This window comes from Microtus ochrogaster, linkage group LG1 (assembly GCF_000317375.1).
Source record: "Microtus ochrogaster isolate Prairie Vole_2 linkage group LG1, MicOch1.0, whole genome shotgun sequence".
In the NCBI taxonomy this organism is placed as follows: domain Eukaryota; kingdom Metazoa; phylum Chordata; class Mammalia; order Rodentia; family Cricetidae; genus Microtus; species Microtus ochrogaster.
Window position 1 is genome coordinate 43,517,541 of NC_022027.1, and position 24,591 is coordinate 43,542,131.

The 24,591-nt window shown below is 35.8% G+C and overlaps 1 protein-coding gene across 5 annotated transcripts in view; it reads right to left on the minus strand.

Annotated features, from left to right (window-relative positions):
- Ankrd17 (ankyrin repeat domain 17) overlaps positions 1 to 24,591 on the minus strand; it is a 152,953-nt gene that overhangs the window by 125,243 nt on the left and 3,119 nt on the right. The window contains exon 1 of one of the 5 annotated variants that reach the window (XM_005359470.3): positions 2,340 to 2,425. The exons of the other annotated variants lie outside the window; for them this stretch is intronic. Within the exon in view, the coding sequence (XP_005359527.1) occupies positions 2,340 to 2,393 (54 nt within the window). The 5' untranslated portion in view covers positions 2,394 to 2,425. Of the gene's footprint in view, positions 1 to 2,339; positions 2,426 to 24,591 lie in introns of those variants that run through there. 5 annotated transcript variants of the gene reach the window in all.

The following is a 24,591-nucleotide window of genomic DNA, read 5'->3' on the forward strand; positions in this document are numbered from 1 at the left end:
TTTTAAAGACTTAAAGCTTCAACTATACTTTATGAATGTGTGTATAAATACATATACTTGTGATTCTAGTTAAAGTGCTTAAGTTGTTAAAGTGTGGTTTAATAGTAAACCACAGGAAATTTTAAAAATTAAAATAAAAAATAAATCACAGTACTGTAAGTCTATATTTCCTTGTTTTAAATGATTATTTTTTATTAAGAATAAGAGAACCTTTAAAAGGTGTATGATTCAAAGGGTCAAATTACAAACCAGACAAAAAGGAGTAGATGTTTAATAGCACACCTCAGCCAGCATAAAGTCCCTTTCCTAGGATGGACACTGTGAACAGATGCCCTTCATTATCTGCCATCAGCATTTCTAATAGTAAGCGCTTAACAAACTAAAGAATAGTTTTCTGGAAAGTTCGTTATATAAGATATGTCTACTTACAATACGAGGCACTTTTGAAAATGTGCATTTCAAAGTCAGAAAATAGATTCTTTGCACCTTTACTCTGGCACCGGACCATTCCAATTGCTTTCACTTTTGGAAAGTAATACTCTACTTGCAAATTTTCCACATCTATTCTGCCAACTTAATTAACTGTATTATTTTAAACAGAAAACTGCTCTCAATCAAGTTTAGTGCAACAGGTATAAAAAGGCAAATCAAAATAAGTGGAAAATTAGGACAAACAAAACTGCAGTAACTAATACCTGATAATGATGAATAAATCAGACAATACACCATCTAAATCTGGTGATTTTAATGAAAATAAGGATAAGTAACTGTTAAGACAGATATAAAGAATCGGCACTTAGAATATAAAACCATGCTCAAAGAGGTTTTATCATCAGAAAATGAAGACATCTAAAATCTTTTATAATCTTAAATTTAAATGTCCTAAGAAAACTGTAAAATAGGTTTAAAACTCCATGATTCACACTTGTATGTAATCCAAGCAAATGTTTTAAAGAACAAATTAAAAAGCACTACCACAGCTTTAGAATCTAATTAGGTCTATTTAAACTGTACTGCCAACAAAGTCATGTGACAGCTTGTCATTATAGAAGTCTCTTAATGAATGTATATATCACTGTTTCCAAGTAAATAATTCCACAGCATTTAAAAAAAATTCACTAAGTGTCAAAGCTGGGGGGTGGGAAAAGAAAAGAATGGAAATTAAGCACACAATTCAACTTAACACAATAACATTTAGGAAGGGGGGCATGTTGGGCAGGTGTCTGCAAGGAGGCAGATTATACGATGGAATCAGTTTTCATTCTGCAGAACCCTGAGACTTGCTGCAATGTCAGCTCCAGGCACAGGCTGAAAGACTCCAGAAAACGCTCATTGATCATGCAGCACTTTATAATGCGCATAGGCTTTTTTCCCCTCTTTGGCCCCGCCTAGCTTCCCTTTGCAGCAGCTCCCAAGCCCTCTCCCCACAATAAAATCTCTCTTGAAGACAGTGAAATGGTAACAATTATCCTCACCCTACCATAAAGCCTTTATACCTGAATAGCCAGGCTTTTTAGTCCTTTTCTTAAAGACGAAAAGAGAAACAAAACGGTAACCACCACAATAAAAAGCCCTGCATCCTCACAGAGAAAGAAATGAGATTTAAGTAAATACAAATTTTTGGTAGCATGCTACAACCAAGGCCATAATTAATCAATTTCACTTTGACACCTATTTTCTTGAAATCCTTTCTATTCAAATAGTGTCATTTAAAACTGATACAATCAGAAAAAAAGTGAAATTGAAAATGCTCATGATTTAAATCATGGGAGATTTTTATCAATAGCGTTTTAGCATCAGAACTCAAATTTTGGGTTTTTTTAAATTAAATTACTAATTTATTTTACAATAAAGTCATATGAAAAAATCCAGGATCAGAGTGTACCACTAAATTAAGCAATTAGATTCTCACGCTAAAATAAGCAGCAGCTTTTACAATTAATGGCAAGCACAGCTCTGGGCTTAGATATGTAAATTAATTCTCCGACAGATGATACTAAACCTACTTCAAGCTGCTTTGCAGACCCCACCTTCTAATGAGTTAATCTAAAAGTCACCAGCAGCACAAGCCTTTTAATCAGGTCCGAAACCTATCTCCCTTTTTTCCTATCAAATATATCTACAATTTATAACACATAAGGTTTAAACAAAATAATGCTAGAGTTAACAATCATGTGAACTGGACTAACACATTCTCACAGGAAATAAGGTCTGTCTGTGTCTTGCTTTTATGCTCTGCCTCTCTGCTCTCCCCTCTAATCTATTCATCTGTAAAATAATTCTAGCAGGTAAGATTTCTTTGTTCACATTGCAACTTTCATTCACAGACCTAACCCTACCTCAAGAATGTCTTCTAGTACATATGCTTCCATTTCAGCCGCTGTCTCCACCATGTTTTATCAAACTGCCATGTTTCTTACTGCACTATGATTAGATCATTGCCAGCAGGAACACTCCTCTGTGTCAGCAAGGGAACAGGAAATGGAATGTTCTATTACAAGCCTAAAGCAGCTTAGCTGCTCACCAGGCAGGCATCTACCAAAAGAGCAGGGGTGACTCACTGCGCACTCTTTAAAGACACAGAGGCTCTATTTCAAAGCAAACTTCTGCCAAGTAATTTCCATAGGTAAAATCTTATTTTATCATTACAAATTTTAAAACTATAAAATCCCAATTTTTCCTAAAAGAATACATTATCTGTGTATGTATTTTTTAAAGCTATTTGACATGTTAGTTTTCTGACTGAACAAAAGAGATTCAAATGGGTTACACAGCAACTTAAGTAAGTAAAGTCTTACAGTGAGATTAATTGCTGTGTTAGAGATGCAGAGGAGGAGGCATGATACGTCAAGTTAGAAATTTGGAACACCATGCAAATGGATTATATAATATACCTAACTACTGTAGCCGGCCTAAGAGTGTAAGAATTATCTTAATGCAGACTGTTAATATGGTTAACTGCTTTCCTATAAACTCAATTGTTTGTAAAACCCCTTCTAAGTACCAAATGAACATCTATTATATATACCACAGTATATTCATTTCCTGGTAATAACTTTAACTTCATCAATTAACTACAATTAGTGTAGTTTTTCCATTAAAATGAACATCGTAAGACATTTGCGTATCAGAACATATGTTAGAAGTAGCCAAGATAAGGTTTCTTTCTAACAAGCTCATGAGATGAAGTGAGAAGAAGTATATACTGGGGGCTGGAGAGATGGCTCAGAGGTTAAGAGCACTGACTGTTCTTCCAGAGGTCCTGAGTTCAATTCCCAGCAACCACATGGTGGCTCACAGCCATCTAGTGCCCTCTTCTGGCCAGCAAGCATACAGACAGAACACAATAAATAAATAAATCTTAAAAAAATAGTTAGAAATATCTTTACTGTGGCAGGCAACGTATGGTTTTGTTTTATGTTTTTAAAAAAATGTTCTTTAGCCCTCATAATAACCCAGCTATGTGACAGCAACTTAAATAGCATTAATAAGCTTAGTGGGTTTACTATATGTCATTGAAATGATTTTGTGTATCATTAATTAATTACTTAATTTTCAATCTTAAAAAGGATGCTATATGATATCTACTTTAAAGTTGTAGAAATCAGAGTAAAGCTGCTTGTCCAGTTATTCCCAGCTAAATTAATTTTGCTGAGAAACTAAAACTGGTGAATCTAGACAGCTTGCTCTGGATTTTATTGTCAGAATCATCTATTACAGTCTTTCTCCAGGCAATATTATTTACATTTCATGAACAAGGAAATAATGTCTCTGACCGGGCAGCAAAGTTAGGTAACAAAGCCAAAGCCACATTCAATCTTGAGCTGTGGGACTCAATGAAGTTAATTGCAACCAAGTAATATCATAAATGCTACTGCCTTTAGCCCACACTTACTGTCTGCATTTAGGCATGGTAATGTCGACTTGGCAGCATCTCCAAATAATCTCCTCAATGACACCTGACACAAAGTGAACCAGCAAACTCAATTTTATCTCCCACCTTCAAGGTCAACCAGCTTTAAGCTTCAAATGTCTAGGCTGAGAGAACAAACTTTCCCTCAGAACTTCAAGATAAACAAGCAAAGACGGGTGTGACTTCAAGAACTCACAAGTTAGGGCATTCACTCTTTCTTCTCATGAGTCAAGAAAAGGCTTCTCAAATTTATCAGAAAAAAATAGGTCCCCAAAACTCAAACCAAGTACTGACTTTGGGGCTAGCGAGATAGCTCAGTGGGTAAAGGGCTTGGGGCACAAGCCTAACCTTGGAACCCACATAAAGAGGGAAGAAGAGAATCAACTACACAAAACTGTCAGTATAAATAGAATACACATTTTAGCTGTTCTGTAATATTTTGTTATACAGCAAAATAGTGATTTTTGCATTAACTTTCCTTTCTAAGTCACCTTGCTAATACAATGGCTTGATGTTAAAACAAGCAAAATACTTATACTCAAAAGAGATATATATATATATATATATATATACACACATATATATGTATGTATCTGTCTTAAGATTTCATCGTTTTTAAAAGTGAATCACCATCAACTCAACTTTATTTTATAGAGAAAAAAAAATCCTTTGTCAGCTGTCCAAAACTGATTTAAATGAGAAGAGATCATTTTTTCTGAAGGCAATGATATTAAAGTATAAGTAATTAACATGCTAAGATACACATATAAACTAATACAGAAAAATAATTTACAGGACAAACAATTTATTAAAATATTTACTGAAGGAAGACTCGATGTCCAGTGAAGTTTTACATTAAAAAGGAAAAAACAGCCAGAAGTTTACTAAGCATCAAGGGCCAGAACTATTCTCCTAAACAAGAAAAAAGCAGCTAAGACAGAAACTATAAAATCAAGCTAGAACACTATTTTGCATTGACATGTCCCTAAATCTTGTTTGGTGGTGGAAATCAAACCTGGTAAAAATTCAAAACTCACATTTTTCAAACAAAAGAACAATGTAAAGATGTCACCCACAGGAAAACATACTAAGAAAACACTCACTTTTCAAAATGTATTTATTTATGGGTCTTCCCCTATAGTATAAGGTAGTTTAGAAGAAAAAAAGCAAACAAACAAAAACAAAAAAAAAAGACCCTCAATTGCACAATAGCCTAGCCAAGCATAAATGAAAGATCTTAAAGACTTTCTAAAATACAGCAAGAACTTTAAAAGCTCACTATAAAACACCAGCAAATATCTATGTTTTACCTCAATTCTCTCCTAACCTAGTTATGCCATAAAATGACTGAAGATTCTAAATGTATTTCTAGTTTATCACAGTAATATTCTTTTCTTTACCATTAAGTTTATTTTCTCTGTTTACTAACTACATCCTTTACCTAAAAAGGAAGACATATACATGGGAAACAATACACACACAGGAGTGCAGATGCAGCTCAGTGATAGAGCACTGACCATACATATGGAATATCCTGAGTTTTATCATCAGCACCACAAAAAAATAGATGTAATTAAAAACAGAGAAAAGCAAACCTCTTGTCATCCTGAAAAGGAGCACCAATGAGTGTAACAGCCTACATTTTCCATCCATCCGTACCTTAGTAGAAGACACTATTTTACACATATGGAAGCATCAATGCAGTTGTCCCTGTTTCCATGGGTTCAGTACTGATGCATTCTAGCCACTGCAAAAAGTGAAAACAAAATGGGACCTGTACAACTACTTACATAGCATATACATACACATACACTGTATTATGTCTAAGTAATCTAGAGTAAATAAGTAGGCAGGAGGTGGGGACAAAGAGAAAAGTTTGATCCAAAAGGAACTGTCTGAGAAACATCAGTTTTGTACAGGGAAAGACAAGAATCATCACTTGCTGAATCACAGTTAACTGTTTTATTTTTTTCTAGTTCTAGGTTAAGAAAAAGATACATATAATGGAGTTCAAATCTTGCAGAACATCAACAGAATCCACATTTCAGTTGTTCTGAAACTTTACGTTCAGGTTAACATAAAGTCACTTTCATTTTCCTAATGAAGCTGTTCGTAACCTTACAAAACATATACAGGAAGCTTCTCAGAGGTTAAATGCCTACAGAAAGGGCACTGGACTGTATGTGGAAACTGAATGCTGAGCACCCTCACTGTTTAAATGAAGTGCTCTACAACATATGCTCCAACTAGCACATGCAAAATCTAATTTTTGACAATTGTTCTAATTTTCAATAAAAAACAGTACTATAATATTTCGTCAGTCCACTACTGATAGACATTTATACTGCACGTAACAGTTTGCAACACTATAATTAACACTCTTCAGTATAAGATCCATTACCATATCCAGTTAAATTATCTATTTTCAAAGGATAAATGTAGCCTGGCTGGCCTTAAACCTTGTAACTTTCTTTTTAAAGCTCACCACTAACAGTTTGTCACTCATTATACATTTACTGAGGACTTACCAGGTGGGAGGGTCTATACTACACCCTGGATACAGAATGGTTTTTAAAAAAAAAAAAAAAAAAAAGTCTACTTTACAAGTTCAAAATCTACGTGAACTCCATAAAGATATCTGGCCAAGTTTACCATCTGTCTAAAATCTTCACCATTTTTTTCTCACTATAGTCCCTTTCTATTCTTCTCAAATTCAATTAATAAATAAAAGATAAAATTCAACTCAGAACACAGAATAGAATCACTAAATTTAAAAAGAAAATATTTCAAATTAGATGTGTGCTGTATACAAAATGTGATTTAAGCATCCTTATCCAAGCCAAGTGAAGAGGCAGTTGGTGCCTGCCAGCACATCTGAAGTAATAGCTATGACTGCTGACACTTATTTGTTACCTCTCCCCACGATAAGTTGGTCACACTATGAATTATTTTTCTAGTATTTACGCAACAGGATCTATGTATATAAAAATGACCAAGTATTTATTATTTTTAAGTCACACCCACCTTTCATATTTATGAGTACTGTACAAGACTTAAAAAAAACAAGAAGAAGCACAACAAAAATTACTTATTTAGATTTTTAAAATATTTGGTTGTGAGCCTAGCCTTTAACAGCTGAACTATCCCTCCAGGCTTTAGTTTTATTTTTAAATAAGCTAAATCTAGTGATAGTATTAATTGTATTATGGTTAGCATCACAATAAGAATCTCCTGCTCCAAAGCAAGAACTGACAAAAAGAAATCAGATACACACACACAAACAGATAAGGTGGAGGTTACCTGGGAATAGACACTTATATCACAAGAAGAAATCTTATAGCCAGAAGTGTGATACACTGGGATGTAAAGACTACCCAGATGTTCAAGGAATCCAACTGCTGTCACTAGCTCTCTTTTTCTGATTCCTAGATGGCCTGGGTTCTCTCAATGCTCAATTAGTTTGGTGTCAAGATACGTTTCCATTATGCTAATTCTAGTTTAATCTACTGTAACAAACTTTGAATGGTTGACCTGCGAGTAATTATTTCAATTACCAAGAGTATCCTTTCAATACTCATAATTCAATGTATTAAGAAGTATATTACATTAAATTGTCTCTAGGGCTAGGCTACAAACTACAAAATGGAACACTATCCCCCTTTTCTTCTAGTAGTCAAATTGTGACACTAGACAGAGGATCACTACAGAGTTGTCACATAAAAAATTGCTTTAGTGTTCTACATCTCCATTAATGTGTAACTTCGCAGTACTACTGAACACCTGGCCTATATTTTTAAGAGAATGATTTTTTTTTTCTTTTTTTGTTTTTCGAGACAGGGTTTCCTCTGTAGCTTTGGAGCCTGTCCTGGAACTAGCTCCAGTAGACCAGGCTGACCTTGAACTCACAGAGATCCACTCGACTTGTGAGAAAGAAAGTTAAAAGAATATGGCAGAACATCTATGTAAGTCCATTCATTTCAAAGAAAATTTCCATCAATATCAATAAAATGGAGTCAAAGCTTCACAGGTGGCTAAGCATATGGAGTAGTAATAGCTGTCCACTTTATTAATCATAACTCCGTTTTCCATGTAACTCTTCACCTATCAAAAGACAAAAAAGCATTTATAAAAACTAATTCTTACAAGTTTTTTTTTTCTCCTGACTGATGAGAAAAAAACAAAGGAATGCTGATGATAACGAGCTCAGATCTCAACACCCACATTGAGTAGGTGACAAATGCCTGTTAACTATAGCTCCAGGGGATCTGATATCCTTCTTCTGGTCTCCATGGGCAACTGCAGATACATATACATGCACACAAACAACTATAAGTCTTAAAACATTAAACAAAAAGTAAAACAGAATTTACTCGTTGGCTCTGATAAGATGGCTTGCGGGGCAAGTCTCATGACTGGAGTTCTATCCCTGAAACTCATGGAACAGGAGAATCAACTTCTCAAAGTTGTCCTCTGACATTAACACCCATACCGTGACAGGTGTGCACTCATATCATACACACATATACACACACAAATAAAGCATTCCAATCAACTATAGGATCTCAAAAGTTTAGCCCCCCCCAAATAAAAATTTCTGTAGTTAACTGATAATTACTGATAGTTGACCACAACCTAAAAGTTGAAGAAAATTGTTTCTAACTGAAAAAGAACAATTACAACTTCATTCCAGAATTTCATTTATGGATTAAGGTGAAAATAAGTTAGCGAGTAACATGTAAAACCACGTACTAAATCAACTACATAAAGTATTTTCTTTCTTCATAAAGCCCAGCTTCTTTATGGGCTTTATCTATGGGTCATAATTCTACAGGTCATGTAATTGAATTGACTTAAAAAAAAAAAAAAGCAACACTAAGATAAAAAAAAGAAAAGAAAAGAAAAAAATAGGCCTAGTGCTAGAATGCTTTAACATAACCTCTTGGGAGGCAGTTCAGTAAAGCTTTGTTAAGTTTGAGGCCAGCCAGGGGTACAGAAGCCAATTCCAAGTCAGCCGGTGTTATAGGATAAGCTGTCTCAAAAGAACAAAATTCTAAAGCCGGGCGGTGGTGGCACACGCCTTTAATCCCAGCACTCGGGAGGCAGAGGCAGGCGGATCTCTGTGAGTTCGAGGCCAGCCTGGTCTACAGAGCTAGTTCCAGGACAGGCTCCAAAGCTACAGGGAAACCCTGTCTTGAAAAACCAAAAAAAAGAACAAAGTTCTAAATGCACAACAACAAAGATTTAAAAACAAATACAGATGAATTCATTATATTATAAAGGCAGCTTTCAACCATGTTTCCTGACAACCTCACTGCAGCCCTTGGTTCTGAATACAACACAAAACTACTACCAACAATGATGCCTAAGGACTATTGTATATGTTTTGAATTAAAGTGGTTTTTTTTTTTTTGTTTTTTTTTTGTTTTTCGAGACAGGGTTTCTCTGTGGTTTAGGAGCCTGTCCTGGAACTAGCTCTTGTAGATGAATTAAAGTGTTTTTACGATACTTACGAAGTTTTCTGAACTCATAAACTTACGAAGTTTTCTTAACTCATAAAAACATACCTAAATATGGACAACAAAGACGTAATACTTTCCTAACATCATTCTTTAGCATGTATTGAATTAGTGTCTTTTAGGTAATACTGCATTATAATATTTGATCTTTAAAATTGCTCTATGATTTGCCCACAGATGTAATTTAAAAAATTAAATATTCTGACTCTGAATTAGAGCAGAACTTTCAAAGATTTCTGAGGTGGCCCTAGACATGTTTTTGCCATTCTGTGCTCTTCATTTATGCAAAGCAGTTTTCCCAGCTCTGATGACTATAAAAATCAATACACCAGTGAATTCTATAAAATGATGTGCTGCAATATCAAATATTCCGCCAAGATTCAATCCCGTTTGTAAAAATATCCAACTTACTACTAATGTTATTATTATTACTTATAATACTATATTATTACTTACATACTAGTAAGGTGGATATGCTTATTATTGAATAATAGCATTCATCTTTAACAAATGATAAAATTATGTATAACAAAGGAATCAGTAAATGTTTTATTTGTATACCTATTTTATACACACACACGATGTGAAAACTCTTCAAGGGAAAACAGGTCCTGAGCTGAAAAGTTAAAAACCCCGATTTAGAGAAACTGCTAAAAAGTTCATTAGACCAAATATGAAAAAACTGAGACTAAGAAACTTGTCCCAATCAGGATATACTAAAGAAGGCTTCTAAAATAACATTTCACATCATATCCTTTCCAGGAGAAATAATGCTAAGAAAAGAAATGCAAAGACAGGCTATTTCAAAATTAAATGAAACTTCAAGTTAAGCACAGCATTTGTAAACTACTAACATGTCTGGGTTTTAAAGATAATAGAATATGACTGCTTTTCTTACTATCCTTTGATTAAAGTCATCATAAAAATTTCTGTGGGGGGCTCAGTAGGTAAGTGCTCTGGCTTCTTCCAGAGGATCTTGGCTCAATTCCCTATACCCACATGGTCTTCTGTAAGTCCAGTTCTAAGGGATCTGATGTTCTTTCCTGGCCTACACAGGCACCAGGCACAAAAGTGGTATATAGGCATATATGCAAGCAAAACAGTCATATACATATAAAATAAAAATATTTTTTAAAAACTTCTTTTATGATATTGAGGTCAGGGAGACCTTCATTTCATTAAGACAAACCTTAACATTGCTAGTTTTCTTAAGTAAGACTGTTCTTCTGGGCTCTGTGGAATAAAAACTAGGGTTCTCATGTGTAAGACAAAAGCACTGCAACACCAAGTCTGCATTTAGGTCTTGGTATAAAATACAAGAGAGCCAGTCTAAGGTTAACTTCTAGACAGCAAGGCACACTCACAACTTACGATATATTACTATAGAGACAGAAAGCTATGCAGAGTGGTAAGGAGGTCCTGAACTGTAAAGCAGTTATGTGGAGGCAGACTAAAGTAAAAGAGACCACAAAGTAAGAGAGGACTATGTGTTAAAGGATCTGAGGTTAAGAAAACAGCACGAGCAAGGCCAGCAAGATGGCTTACTTAATACCAACCCTAACAACTTGAGTTAGCTAGGCATACAAAATACATACATACATAAATGCAATTTTAAATAAAAGTATCAGGTTCATATCTTTGTTTTGATAGTTGGCTATTTTATCCAAAACCCTAGCCTTTCTTGCTAAGCCTATAGCAAAGAACTTTTAAGACTATAGTTTGTTAATTTATTAACCACAAAAAATTAAACTATGATGAATTATTTTAAAGTTCTAAAAGAAGTTAAAAATATACTCCACTTAAATTCTAAAGATCTAGTAAATCAAGAATATAATCCTGTCTAAACCAAATAACCAATGTTTTGTTGACTCCTTATTATAGAGCCCATTTAAGTTCTTAGCCTGTGGTATTCCACTTAAAATAATGCACATACATTTTATCGAGAACACAATAAATTCAGTAAAATGACATTAAACAAAATTGGAAAGAGGAATAAGAGTTGCTCCTAAATTAAAAAAAATAATAATAAATTAATTAAGTCAAAGGCTGGCAATCAATGTGGCTCAGTGGCTAAAATACCAAGCCTGATAACCTGAGTTCAATCCCCAGAACCCACAAATTGAAAGGAGGGCAGCGGCGCCTCCAAATTGTCCCTAACCTCCACCTATATGCCATGGCAAACACACAAATAAATGTAATAAAAAAAGTCTTTAAATATCAAATATCTTAATAATAATTACATTTTCACAAAGTTCTCCAAGAGTCTAACAATAGTTCACAAACATTTCATATACAATCTGACACATAGCCCCTACTAAAATAAAGTTGAATAATGCTCCTTTTGTTTAAGGCTCTGAAAGCCTCAGTTTACATGCCATACTTATCAGGCAGCATGGACTTTCTTCCCAATCCACATCTGATAACTTATAATGCCAGGTTAGCCACAGGGTATGTATTTTTATACGATGTTTAGCAATAGTGAAGAGACAGTATCTAATTTACTGATCACCTCCACAATCTAGAAATTCAACCTCAAGATCAATCACATGAATATTCTTAAGATGGAATATTAATAGGGAACTAACAGGATGAAATAGAACAGAACAAAAATTAACAAGACACTCAAAGTCTTTTGAGGGTAAGGAGTAGCTCTTACACCTAAAGTAGACTAAAAAAAATCATTCTTATAGATCTGAAAGAAGACTCAAATGGGAAACGAAATAATTTGCTAGAATATACAATTTATTCAAAAATCCATTTTTGGGGGCAATTAGTAAAAAGGCCATAAAAGGATAGGAAGGAGGTGGTAGAGCAAAGGAGTTAAGGGGAAGCAGACGTTAAAAAATAGTCTGATTCCACCTTTTACTTGAACCTTAAGAAAGTGACTTGCACGTCTTGACTTTTTTCAACTATAAAATGGAGTGATAAGACCTACCATTATGGAATACACATAAAGCAATTAAAACTGTGTCAAGCACTTACTAAGCACTAACTAAAATATAATTTGGGTTACTTTTAATTACTAAATATGCAGAGACATGATACTTGTGGATGAAACAGTTGATGAATTCTCCCCGAATTCATATAGATGGCTAGATTAATATATATGACTAGAACAGGGCTTGTATTCTGGTTTTCAGTCTAGCAGATCAACATCTAACAAAGGGATAGTACCGCTTCAAAATTCTGGGTTGACATGAATAATAAAATGACAATTAAAAAAATAGACTCAACAGGCCAACAGATGCTCAGCAGAGGTAAAGGGGCTATCCATGCAAGTCTGATGAGCTAAGGTTGATACTGGGAACCCACATAAAGATAGAAAGAACAGATCCCACCAAAAAGTCCTGGCCTCTTTACACTTAAACTTACACACACACACACACACACACACACACACACACACACACACACACACTGTTTTAAGAAAAGACCCACGCGCCTGGTGTAGCATTTTCACCACTAACATTAGATTGTACCATAACACTATAACACATATACAATCACAGAAATGATCCAAAGGGCAAAACATAAAAGGACAAAATTTCCAAACTGGAAAACAAGGGAATACTCCGCATCTAATAAAGGAGTTCACACACACACACACACACACACACACACACACACACACACACACACGAGAATACTTCACATCTAATAAAAGGAGTTCTCATATACATACATACACACACAGTTTTTCACATGGAGACTCTATGATAGTAATTAAAAAGAAAGTTTCAGAAAATTTAAGACATTCTCATTTATGCAAATCAAACTTTGATTCCATAAATATGCATTTATACATCTGTATGAAAATATACAGAAAAAAGCAAAAAATTAAACTTAAAAACACACTTGAGATATAAGATTTGATCATTCTCTATCTTGCTCTACTGTTAAAACTTTTAGTCAACATTTACTATGTAATTTAGCAAAAATTTAACATAATGTCCCTTTAAAGTTACAACATAAAACTGAATAGTGCCAGCAATTTCATGGTAGTTATTGGTAGAAACTTCTGACAGATTTTCTGTGAAGGATATTGTCTTATTCCCTCAAGTGAACAAAACATATCATAGTTCAGTGCTAAGAGTGCTTGCACATGCACACTGGCTTTAGATTCGATATCTAAGCTGAGTAGAAAAAAATCTGAAATACTTTAAAATAAAGACTACAAAACAAACTAAAAGAGACCAGAATGAGAGTTGAACATAACTAAAATATTCAACCTGTCTATTGTGAACTAGCGTATGGAACAGAGCAGGTTGAATACAGTAGATCAGTTCTCAACCTGCGGGTGTAAGCATATTCATGATGAGAGCAAAATTACAGTTATGAAATAGAAATGAAATAATTTTATGGTTGGGTTACAACAACATGATAAACTATATTAAAAGACTGCAGCATTTGGAAGGTTGAGAACTACTGAGCTAAATGACCATGTTAAAAAAAAAACCTACAAGTGGCTGCTGCTCTTCTTAATAAAAGCTTGCTCTATCTATCTATCTATCTATCTATCTATCTATCTATCTATCTATCTATCTATCTATCTATCTATCTATCTATCGAAGGAGGAAAGAAGTCAGGCCTGCACAGGAAGAAGAAAAATTGCAACAAAAGATCACTCCATGAGCCAGACATGGTAGTACTTGCCTGTAATCAATCCTGGAAGCTGAGGCAGGAGAATTGTGACAATGAAGCCAGTCTGGGCTAATATCACGACACTGTCCCAACAAACAAACCAAAACAACAACAATGAACACATGAGTATTTAACCCAGTGGAAGAGTACTGAACATGCACTAGGTCCTGAGTTCAGTTCCCTTTAGAGTGAACCAACAAACCTAGCAAACAAACACCTGGATTACATGAAAAAAACATAAAATTAGTTTATCAACCATAAGCTGCTCAGATGTTACCTACTTACCAAAAAACAACATGTGAAACTGATTAGTCTAAGTACCTAACTTTCCTGTGTATAGGCATGTTCCTGTGTACATGTGCACATTGGCCTGTGTGTGCATTAATATGCAGGACAGAGGTAAACTTGACCCATATCTCTCAGTTGCTTCTCCTTATTTTTTGACGCAAGCTCTCTTATGTTTCTTGGAGCTCAGCTACCTTGGGACTCTCCCTCCAGTCTCCACATCCTCGGCATTGGGATTATAGGCACATCATACTCAGTTTTTTACAGTCCCTAAATATTCTGTTTGTGGGGTCTTTGGCATATACAAATGGGGCATACATATATAAAGATGAAAACACTGAGGAAATACAACTTGATGCTTTATTCTACTGTGCAAACATGAAAGATAACACTTCAAACAATGGAAAGGGTTAGCATGTGTAATACCTAACTCAATTCATTAACTATTTGGAAATATAAAATTGAGTCTCCCTCCATGAGCCTACATAAATGTGAAATTAAATGTAAAAAAGACAAAACATCCAAGAGATAAAAGCAACACAAATGCCCACAGCTGATAAACAAAATGTGATACATAAATACAACGGGATATTATTCAATCTTAAAAAGGAAATCTTGTCACATTCTTAAAAACACACACACACACAAAAAAAAAAACCCTGACATTTTTTCAACTGAAATAAGATCGTCACTATAAGATTGCACTTATTTGAGCTATATAAGCAGAAAACACCTAAGACACAAAAGGTCAGCAGAGAAGATGCAGAGTTCGTCAATGGACGGACAGTACACTTTTAACTTTGAAAGACAGCAAAGTTCTGGAGATTTGTTGCAGAACAATGTAAAATTTCCTGACACTACTGAACTGAACTGACACTGTAAAACCAGTAAGATTTTATTGTTTAAAATTTAAGAAAAAGCTAGTTATTTTAAGAGGTATGAATTAGATTCAAAAATTCCTAGGCAACGTAATCAAACTCATTTCGAGCACTCTGAATGTCAACTCCCAGAACCTACATGGTGGCTCACCACCATCCATAATACCAATTCCAGAGAATTCAAGGCCTCTTCTGGCCTCCATGGGTACAAAGAAACTGTCATACATATAAAAAATTTTTTAAAGAAAACATAAATATAAAAGGAATCTGTAATATGTAAATCTTTATAAAAGATATAAGGAAGAAAGTAGTTTTTCCTAGCAGACATAAATCTAAAGTAAAATGGACAATGAACAAAACATTAAGTTAGAATGTTTCTGAAATCAAATCCAAAAATGTGTTCACAGTAAATAATACCAAGTATTCCACACCCTTACCTGAAGGCAAAACACCCATGCACACAAAACTGTATTTAAAAAACAAAACAAAACCACACAATGTTACAAAACTGCTTAACTTTAGTAAAGAAAGATGAAGAGTCTGAAAAATAGAAGCACAGTGTTTATGGGTTAGACTATTCAGTGTTTCACATCATGGCATAATGCATATCCTATCAAAACAGACATAAAAATATGTGTGGCAATTTGCAAAAGATAATTCTAAAGTCTACCAGGCAGGTTAGAATCCAAATTCCAGACAAACAGGATCAGTGACCAACAGCTAACTCCTAAGACATTAAAGTAGCCTGGAGTATTACACTCAATCACATGAAAACAGACACTTAAGACTTTTTACTTAAATTCAGTAATTTCTAGAGGATGAGGAAAAGGCTCAAGTGGGGAAAACACTTGCTCTGCAAGCAGGAGGAACAGAGTTGGGTCCCCATCACCCATGTTAAAGTTGAGCGGGCATGGCAGCCCATCTGGTAATCCCAACATATGGGAAGCAGAAACAGGCAGCCGATCGATCCCTGGAAGAAGCTAGCTAGCTATACTAGCTAAATTAATAAGTCCTGGGTCAAAGTAAGAGATCCTACTTTAGTGCAGTGGGGAGAGCAATCAAGAAATATATCCTGAACCTACACAAACGTATGTCCATGTCACTGCCACAGACATACAGACACACATAAAATCAAGCTTCAACTAATGATTAATGCTGATGTGGACACGGGAATAAAAGGCTATTTGATATTTGTGCATAGTAAACAAGTAAACACATCCCTTTTAAAAGTGTTGACAAACAGGTTTCAAAATCCACTCACATATTTACTGTAAAGCTTAGTGGAAGGACCAATATAGGACATCTGTTTCTCGTCCTCATCAATTTGGAGGCCGAAATGAAAAGTTAGAAAAGGAGACACAGAAGGGCAAGTCTCCCTCAAAAATCTCTAGAGCTGAAGAATCTACTTTGAATCCTGAGGGTAGAATCAAGAAAAATCAAGAAGGACTGGAGAGATGCTCAGGGTTACGAGCACTGTTGCTCATCCAGAGGACCTGGGTTCCGTTATCAGCACCCACATGGCAGCTCATGAATCCCTGCAGCTCCAGTTCCAGGGGATCTGACGCCCTCTTCTGACTTTCACAAGTCACAGGCATGCAAGCAGTGCATAGACACACATACAGGCAAAAATCCATGTGTATAAAATAATAAAATAAAATTCTTTAAATAAAAAGAAAAGTCAAAAAGAAAGAAAGAAAGAAAGAAAGAAAGAAAGAAAGAAAGAAAGAAAGAAAGAAAGAAAAGTCAAAAGCCAAGAGAAGAACATCCTAAGTCAAAGACCCCAATACAGTACATTCTAGCTCAGAATGACAAAGGATGAGCTAAAAATATTACGGCAAGAACAGTATTCAAGTAATGGCTACATTTCAGAAAGAGCACCCACTTGTTACATGAGAACTGAATGGGATGTAGGGGAGAAAAGGTGGAAGAGAGAAAAAGAAGGAAGCGAGCTGGCCAGGTAGAACAGATTAGGAGGGTACCGTGAAATCTCCTAACAGCCTAATGGGATGGCAGAAACAAATGCACAACAATTTTCTCACCCTGTCATTTTAGCAATGAAAACCATTCCATCAGAGTCGGGTGAGAATAAACCCCCCTACGTCACCTCCTACATGGCAAACATTGCAGGTCCTGAATAAAGCATCTTTTTCAAAGATAAAACCAAGACCCAAGCTAGGCCAACAAAATTATTTCAGGAAACCAGTAGACATTTTCTCTTGTATTGCTAGCTAAAAAGATAACATGATCCTAGAATTTTCTACAATATTAATTATCCCCCAAGTTCACACAGCCCTTCTTGTAATAAAAAGCCAGTTCTCCCACAAGTTTTATCTGGACACATGGCCACATAGCAAGAACTAAATACTCAATTATGAAATTAAGTTCTGACCAATAGGATATAAACGAGAAGAAATATTTACAATTCCTTGGTCCATCCTTACAAGGAGGCTATCCATGGCCATCGTCTGATTCCCTATTTCTCACAGGATATTAATTCACCAAAGCTAGTACAAAAACCATAGACTGGGTGGCTCAAACAGCATTCACTTTTTCTCACAGTTATGAAGGTTAGAAATCTAAAAACAGTGACCAGCAGATCTACATTCTCATTAGACCCCTTGCCTTGCTTACAGATGATCAACTTCTTTCATCTTCACTTGGCTTTTTTTTTTTTCCTGTGTGCATATCTGGTATCTGTAGTTAAACTTCCTTTCACAGAGAAACCAGTCAGACTAGAGTAGGACCTACCCATAGGACCTGATTTAACCTTAATTACTCTTTTAAAGACTTTATCATTAAACACAGACATAGCCTGAGATATACAGTTCAATCCTGGTCATCTGGGACATAGTCATTTGGGTTGGTAAGCTACATTACAACAGACTTTTTTAGATCAATTCAACACTGCAAGGTAGAGCTATCAAAATATTCTGGGCTGACGGGAATCTTCTCTATCTGTACTGTTTGATATGGCCATACATGACCACTTAAAGTTAGTTTAAAAATTAAACAGGACTATAAGTTCAGACTTTCATGCCACAGTAGCCAGAGTCTACAGGACTAGGCAGCACAACTTAAGGGATGATGCAGAAGTCAGACAGCTACAACTCAGACCTGTGCATGCTTACAAGGACTATGCCCGAGCAGCAGAGAAAAGGAGAACATAAAAACCCAAAACAAAAAAACCCACTTCTACCCTGTGGGAAGCACATGTCTGAGTCTTTTCACACAAATCTCTCATCTGATTCCTCAATACAGAAATCAGAAGGCATTATCCTAAACTTCTAAAATCTCTCCGAACTTGGAAACATATGTCAAGATGCTAAGCAAAGGCCTATAATATTCAGAAAGAGCACAATACATATCTATGAAATACACAGCTCTGAAAAAAAAAAGGTGAAAACCCCAACATATTGGCAGGTGCTAGCTAAACATCAACAACAAAACCCTAAATTTAGCCACAAACAGTGGGCAAGCAAACACAGCCTTATGAAAGCAATGCTAAAGAAGTCTGAAGGAAAGAGTCCCAGACTACAAGAGTCCCAATGGTCTGCTACTTCTCAGGCTAGAAAAGGCTGCCAAACAGTAGGAAAGGCTTTCCTACCTATGATGCCTCAAGATTTAAAAGATAGAAATTCCTAATCAATTAACTGGAAATGAGGGTAATTTTTCTTAGTGAGCATGACCAATTCAAATGAGCTCTTAAAAGAAATCTTGTTCTTGCTATCAAAGACGGAACTCTGAACAAAAGCTGTTCTCCCTTCACGGGATATTCCTTTCCTGAGTGCTTGGAGAGAACAGCCCCAGCTCTTGGCCATGAGTTTCCACTTGACCGCAAACTTCGCCTCCTAACTGCCTCTCGGATCAGCTTGCTTAGCCAGTTCTAACCATCTTGTAAGACAATTTATTCCCTTTAAGAAATCTCTGAATGCTATCTAGCTAACTAGCTAGCTATCGACCATATACAAATCTACCTGTTCTGCTTCTCTATTAATACCCAACTGATAATCACTCAGAACAATTCTTTCCAATTTCCTCAAGTAGCCCAGAGCATAAGGTCAGACAGCACAGAAGCTAGCAAGGAATCAGCACAGTTCAAAAAAAATGAGCATTACAGGAGATCTTTTGCTATAATATGTACGTCATATAGCTGATTTAAAAAAAGAAATCTCTCAAATTTCTGACACAAATTTTATCCCCAAACTATATCAGTTATAAAAAGTTGTGATCAGGGCCCAGGAGCCCAGCTCAGCTTGGCTGCCAAGACTGACAATGTGACTTTCATCCCCAGGACCCATGTAGTACAAAGAAAGTTGTCCTTTGACCCCCACAAGTACACTACCCTATCTGACATAAACTTGAACTACACGATACACAGGGCTACATAGCAATGATGTCCCTAGGGCTGTCATACTCTCCAATGCCTACTACATTTCAGACATGGCCAATAAAAAGCCACCCAAAAAACAAAGTCAAATGATGGAGGAGGGTCATCTGTCTATGTGTTACTCTCATTGGTTAATAAAGAAACCGCCTTGGCTTTTTGATAGGGTAGGATTTAGATAGGTGGAGTAGACAGAACAGAATGCTGGGAGAAAGAAAGCACAGTTGGTCAGATGCCATGGAGCCAGCCGCCAGGTCAGACATGCTGAATCTTTCCCGGTAATCGTGGTGCTGCACAGATTATTAGAAATGGATTAATCAACATGTGAGTTAGCCAGTAAGAGGCTAGAGCTAATGGGCCAGGCAGTGTTTAAAAGAATACAATTTGTGTGTTGTTATTTCCTGGGCTAAGATACCCATGTGGGAACCGGGCGGGACAAAAAGCAGGCCTGCCCACTTGCCTCCTCACTACAGTTGAGGACATAGACAACAGTCAAAAAACATTCCTCCCAAGGGGAAAAATGAGGCAAACTAAAAAATTTGCAGTTGCCAGCTTACAGCTCTCACAACTGCTGCCCCAGAAGGAATTCATTATTAATCTAGCCAATGACTGCTGTTTGCTTCCTTTCTCTTACAGTTACCCCATTCCCATTCTCACTGGACAATGGGTTAGGCAACAGAGACTTCTCTTTTTGCCTGCAGAGTACTGAACCAGTAACGTCTATTTGGAGCTGTATAGAGTAGCTGAGTGGGATTTTGACTTGGTTTACTTAAAGGAAAGACTGGGTGTGGGAAGAAGGGTGTGTACAAATAGTGGATGGCCAGAAGTCTGAGCTCAATTGTCAAGAACAGAAGTTTAGACTGGAGATGTAAACTTTATAGTGACTGGCATATAGATAGCACAAAAATCACCTAAAGCTCAGACTCAAAACAATAAAAAAAATAAGCAGTAAATAATCAAAGGATGTGCACTGATGTGAATGGGAGAAGCAAGAAGATCAAGTAAAGACAGCTAGTTAACACAGGAACAGGACAAAAAGAAACAAAGAAAGGCTAGCGCTCTTTTAAGAAGTAGGACTGGTCAACTGCTATGTAAAGAGTAGGAAAGAAATTAACACAATTAATTAAACCCTACATCCAAAAGGAGTATCTAGTTCCCTCTAAAAAGCAAAATACATAGTATCAAAAGAAAAATTCTAAGAATTGTTTACGTATGGGGTCAAGGAAGGTCTCTTGTGTGGAGTGTCTTATGAGTGATAAAATAATAATACAATTTACTAAGCAAAATACTTTCTCATATTGTGAAAATATAAAGAAATTATGTGAAACAATATAAAGAATACCCACAAATATAAATAGCACACACAAATTATTAAGAAAAAAAGTACAATATGTAAGAGATGAAAGAAATTCTCAAAAGCAATCCAAACAAAAACAAAACTTTAGTCAATGTTGACAATTATAAAAATAAATTTTTATATTTTTTAATAAATTATTAAAGCATATAAAGAAAATCACATCTGGTGTATTCTCATACAGTCCTGATAACAATAAGGCTTGGGGCAATTAAACTAAGAATTATAATCCAACTAAAATATCTTGTATGGATCCAATATAAAAAGCTACAAATAAATTATTTTAAGATACGAAGTTCCAAACATTTTCCAAAGTAGACAAAAAGGATTTATGTAATATTCATACTTGAAATTTGGCTACCTGAAAATCTAACATGTAAGACTAAAATTTACACAATACACACTACCTTACAGTACAAGACATAAAGAACAAAGCCAGGCTTCTGCCTTCAGACCTGACAGTCCTACACTCTAAACTACCCCACCACTTCTCTGACATCGCTTCCTTCTCAGAGACAGTTTGTGAAAGTCAGATCCAAAAAAGATGGACAGAGCTATGATGGGCTATGGAAGAAAATAAAAACTGGGGTTAAAGAAAAAACAACTAAAATAAATAAAATAAACTTTGTAATTTCAGGCTACTTACTCTATCCAGACTCTAAGTCAACAACCCCTATTTTAAAGAAAATCTATTGCTTTTAGAATAAATGAGTGATAAACAAACGAACCTATTTTAAATCAGACAAATCCAGGTTAAATCCTGCTCTGACACTTAATAGAAATACATCCCTCAAAAAGTCACTTAAATCTATTTTAAACTAGTATCTCTGCCTGCAAAATGAAAGTCCCAACATTCAAAAACCATTGGGGGAATGCTAATATCATCATAAAAGGTCAAAGAACTACTTGAGGGAGTCAGTTTTCTCCTTCCACCATGTGAGCTTCTGGGATCAAACTCAAGTCAGGCTTGAGAGCAAACATCTTTACCCTCTGAGCCATCTCACTGGTCCTGCCACAACATTTTCATACTTCTGAAACTAGCATTACTTAAACAAAATATATAATTAACCATATATTATATATAAAATTTAATGTCACTTACATTTTACCTGTTTACTCCTTGATACATTTTTAATTTACATATCTTAAAATAGTTTTGTTTACCACAGCTTATTCAATGTTGAATATTGAGCATACAGTAAGAACGCATTTTCTGAATAATGAAATAAATATGGTGATACCTACTTCATAGTCATGGTGAATGCAAAAACGAGAAAACATGAAAACTTTATTAACTCCTTTTACTTTATTAACAATGTTATAAAGTAGGGCCTATTATCACCATTTACATAACAGGAAAATGAGCTAGAAAGGTTAAATAACTGGACCAAGACCACAGAACCAGTACGTGACAGATCAAAGAACTGACTACACACAGTCCATGCTGATACTCATTAGCTAAGTCTTCACACACAGTGGGCACTCAAGTACTAGTTTTTACTATGCTGTTAGAATATAAATGTAAGCAGGAGGTTTAAAGTATCCATCAGACATTCAACAGCCAATGACAGAAGGAGGGGGAGCACGAGCAAGGAACTCAGGACCGCGAGGAGTACACCCACACACTGAGACAATGGTAATGATCTTTCGGGAATTCACCAAGACCAGCTAGCCTGGGTCTGAAAAAGCATGGGATAAAACCGGGACTTACATAGCAGACAAGGAGGACTACTGAGAACTCAAGAACAATGGCAATGGGTTTTTGATCCTACTGCACATACTGGCTTTGGGGGAGCCTAGGCAGTTTGGATGCTCAACTTACTAAACCTGGATGGAGGTGGGCGGTCCTTGGACTTCCCACAGGTCAGGGAAACCTGATTGCTCTTCAAGCTGATGAGGGAGAGGGACTTGATCAGGGGAGGGGGAGGGAAATGGGAGGTGGTGGCGGGGAGGAGGCAGAAATCCTTAATAAAAAATTAATTAAAAAAAATAAAATATGAAAAAAAAGAAATTAAAAAAAAAAACAGCCAATGACAATTAGTTTAAGTTGTTCTCTATGTAACACCCAGGCAAGTTTCATAAGTCAAAAGAGTAATTAAGAAATTGAGAGATGAGCTGGGCGGTGGTGGCACACGCCTTTAATCCCAGCACTTGGGAGTTCGAGACCAGCCTGGACTACAAGGGCTAGTTCCAAGACAGGCTCCAAAACCAGAGAAACCCTGTCTCGAAAAAAAACCAAAAAAAAAAAAAAAATTGAGAGATGTTGCTGGGCATAATGGCATAAGCCTTTAATTCCAGCACTTGAGAGACAGAGGAAGGTGGATCTTGGTGAGTTCAAGGCCAGCTTGGTTCACAGGGTGAGTTCTAAGGTAGCCAGAGTTATTTAGTGAGACCACTGTCTTTTAAAAAGAAAGAGGAGGGGGGGTGAGGGGGGGAGAAAAAGAGAGAAAATGAAGGATGTTAAAATCCAAACATCAGCTATTCACAGGCTGTGGTTACAAGAAAGGAAGGAACTCATGGTTTCCTAAATGAACTCTGGATTCTCCCTAGACCTGGTACTAATTAACTGAACATTTCCGTATGTTGTTCCTTTTTTTCTGTTCTTAATCAAGTCCTCTTTAAACAGAAGGTAAGACAATAATATTTCAAAGATTATTTTACAAATAATAAATAATGCTGCATCAGTTGAAACAGAACTAGGAAACAGTACAGGCAAGTTTCTTTTAGCTAATCTGAAACTTCATGCATTTACAAGAGCGGACCCTAACATTTTCAAATTAAAAAAAAATAGTTTCAAGAGTCTAACTTGAATATTTTTCCCTTCTCCCTCCTTCTCAACTATACCTTTTCCCCCAGCTGAAAGTCTTGCAAATCCTTTCAATACTGTCAGTACTTATTCACTTGGCCCCACTGTCATTAAGTCATGTCTTAATGTAAAAAACAAACCTTTCCTACACATATAGGTGCAATTCTGACCAACTTCTATCTTCTATTGTATACCACCTCTTCAACAAAAACACTGCTCTTCCACTTAAAAGTCCTGTCTTTAATGTTTCCTCCTTTTCAATTCCGCTTTAGAAAAAGCTTTCACTCGTATCCAAAAGTATGTTCAATAGAATGCAATGTTATTTCTGAAATGAAGCATAGTCTTGCAATTTCATCTTTTTCTTATAATATTTAATTTAGTCCTCTAATTTCAAAAGAAGCACAATGTGGTTTTTTGGTTAAGAAATGTATTTTGTTCTTTACTAGTCAGGAGGCCATTGAAAGCTTAGAAAATGACATTTTCAACTTAGAGCTAAGGCCTTGTGTCAAACAGAAGGGAAGAGATAGAGAAAGTTCTCAATCTTGTCCGTTCTTTCCAGGTCCAGCTGAGGCTATGCCATCCTGTTCTAAAACACTTTGGGGGGACCTACTCAACCAGGTACTTAAAGCTGTTATTTAAATCCATTTTCCTTTTCTTCCATTTTTTTCCTTTCAACTGGCGTACAACATCCAGCTAACACTTCTTCAAAACCACCAATGTATTGTTGTCATGTTAAATCATCGTTCACATTCATCATGTTTTCAAGTTAAACATGCAAAAGTATAAGTTTTCATAGTCCCTTCTAATCTGATTT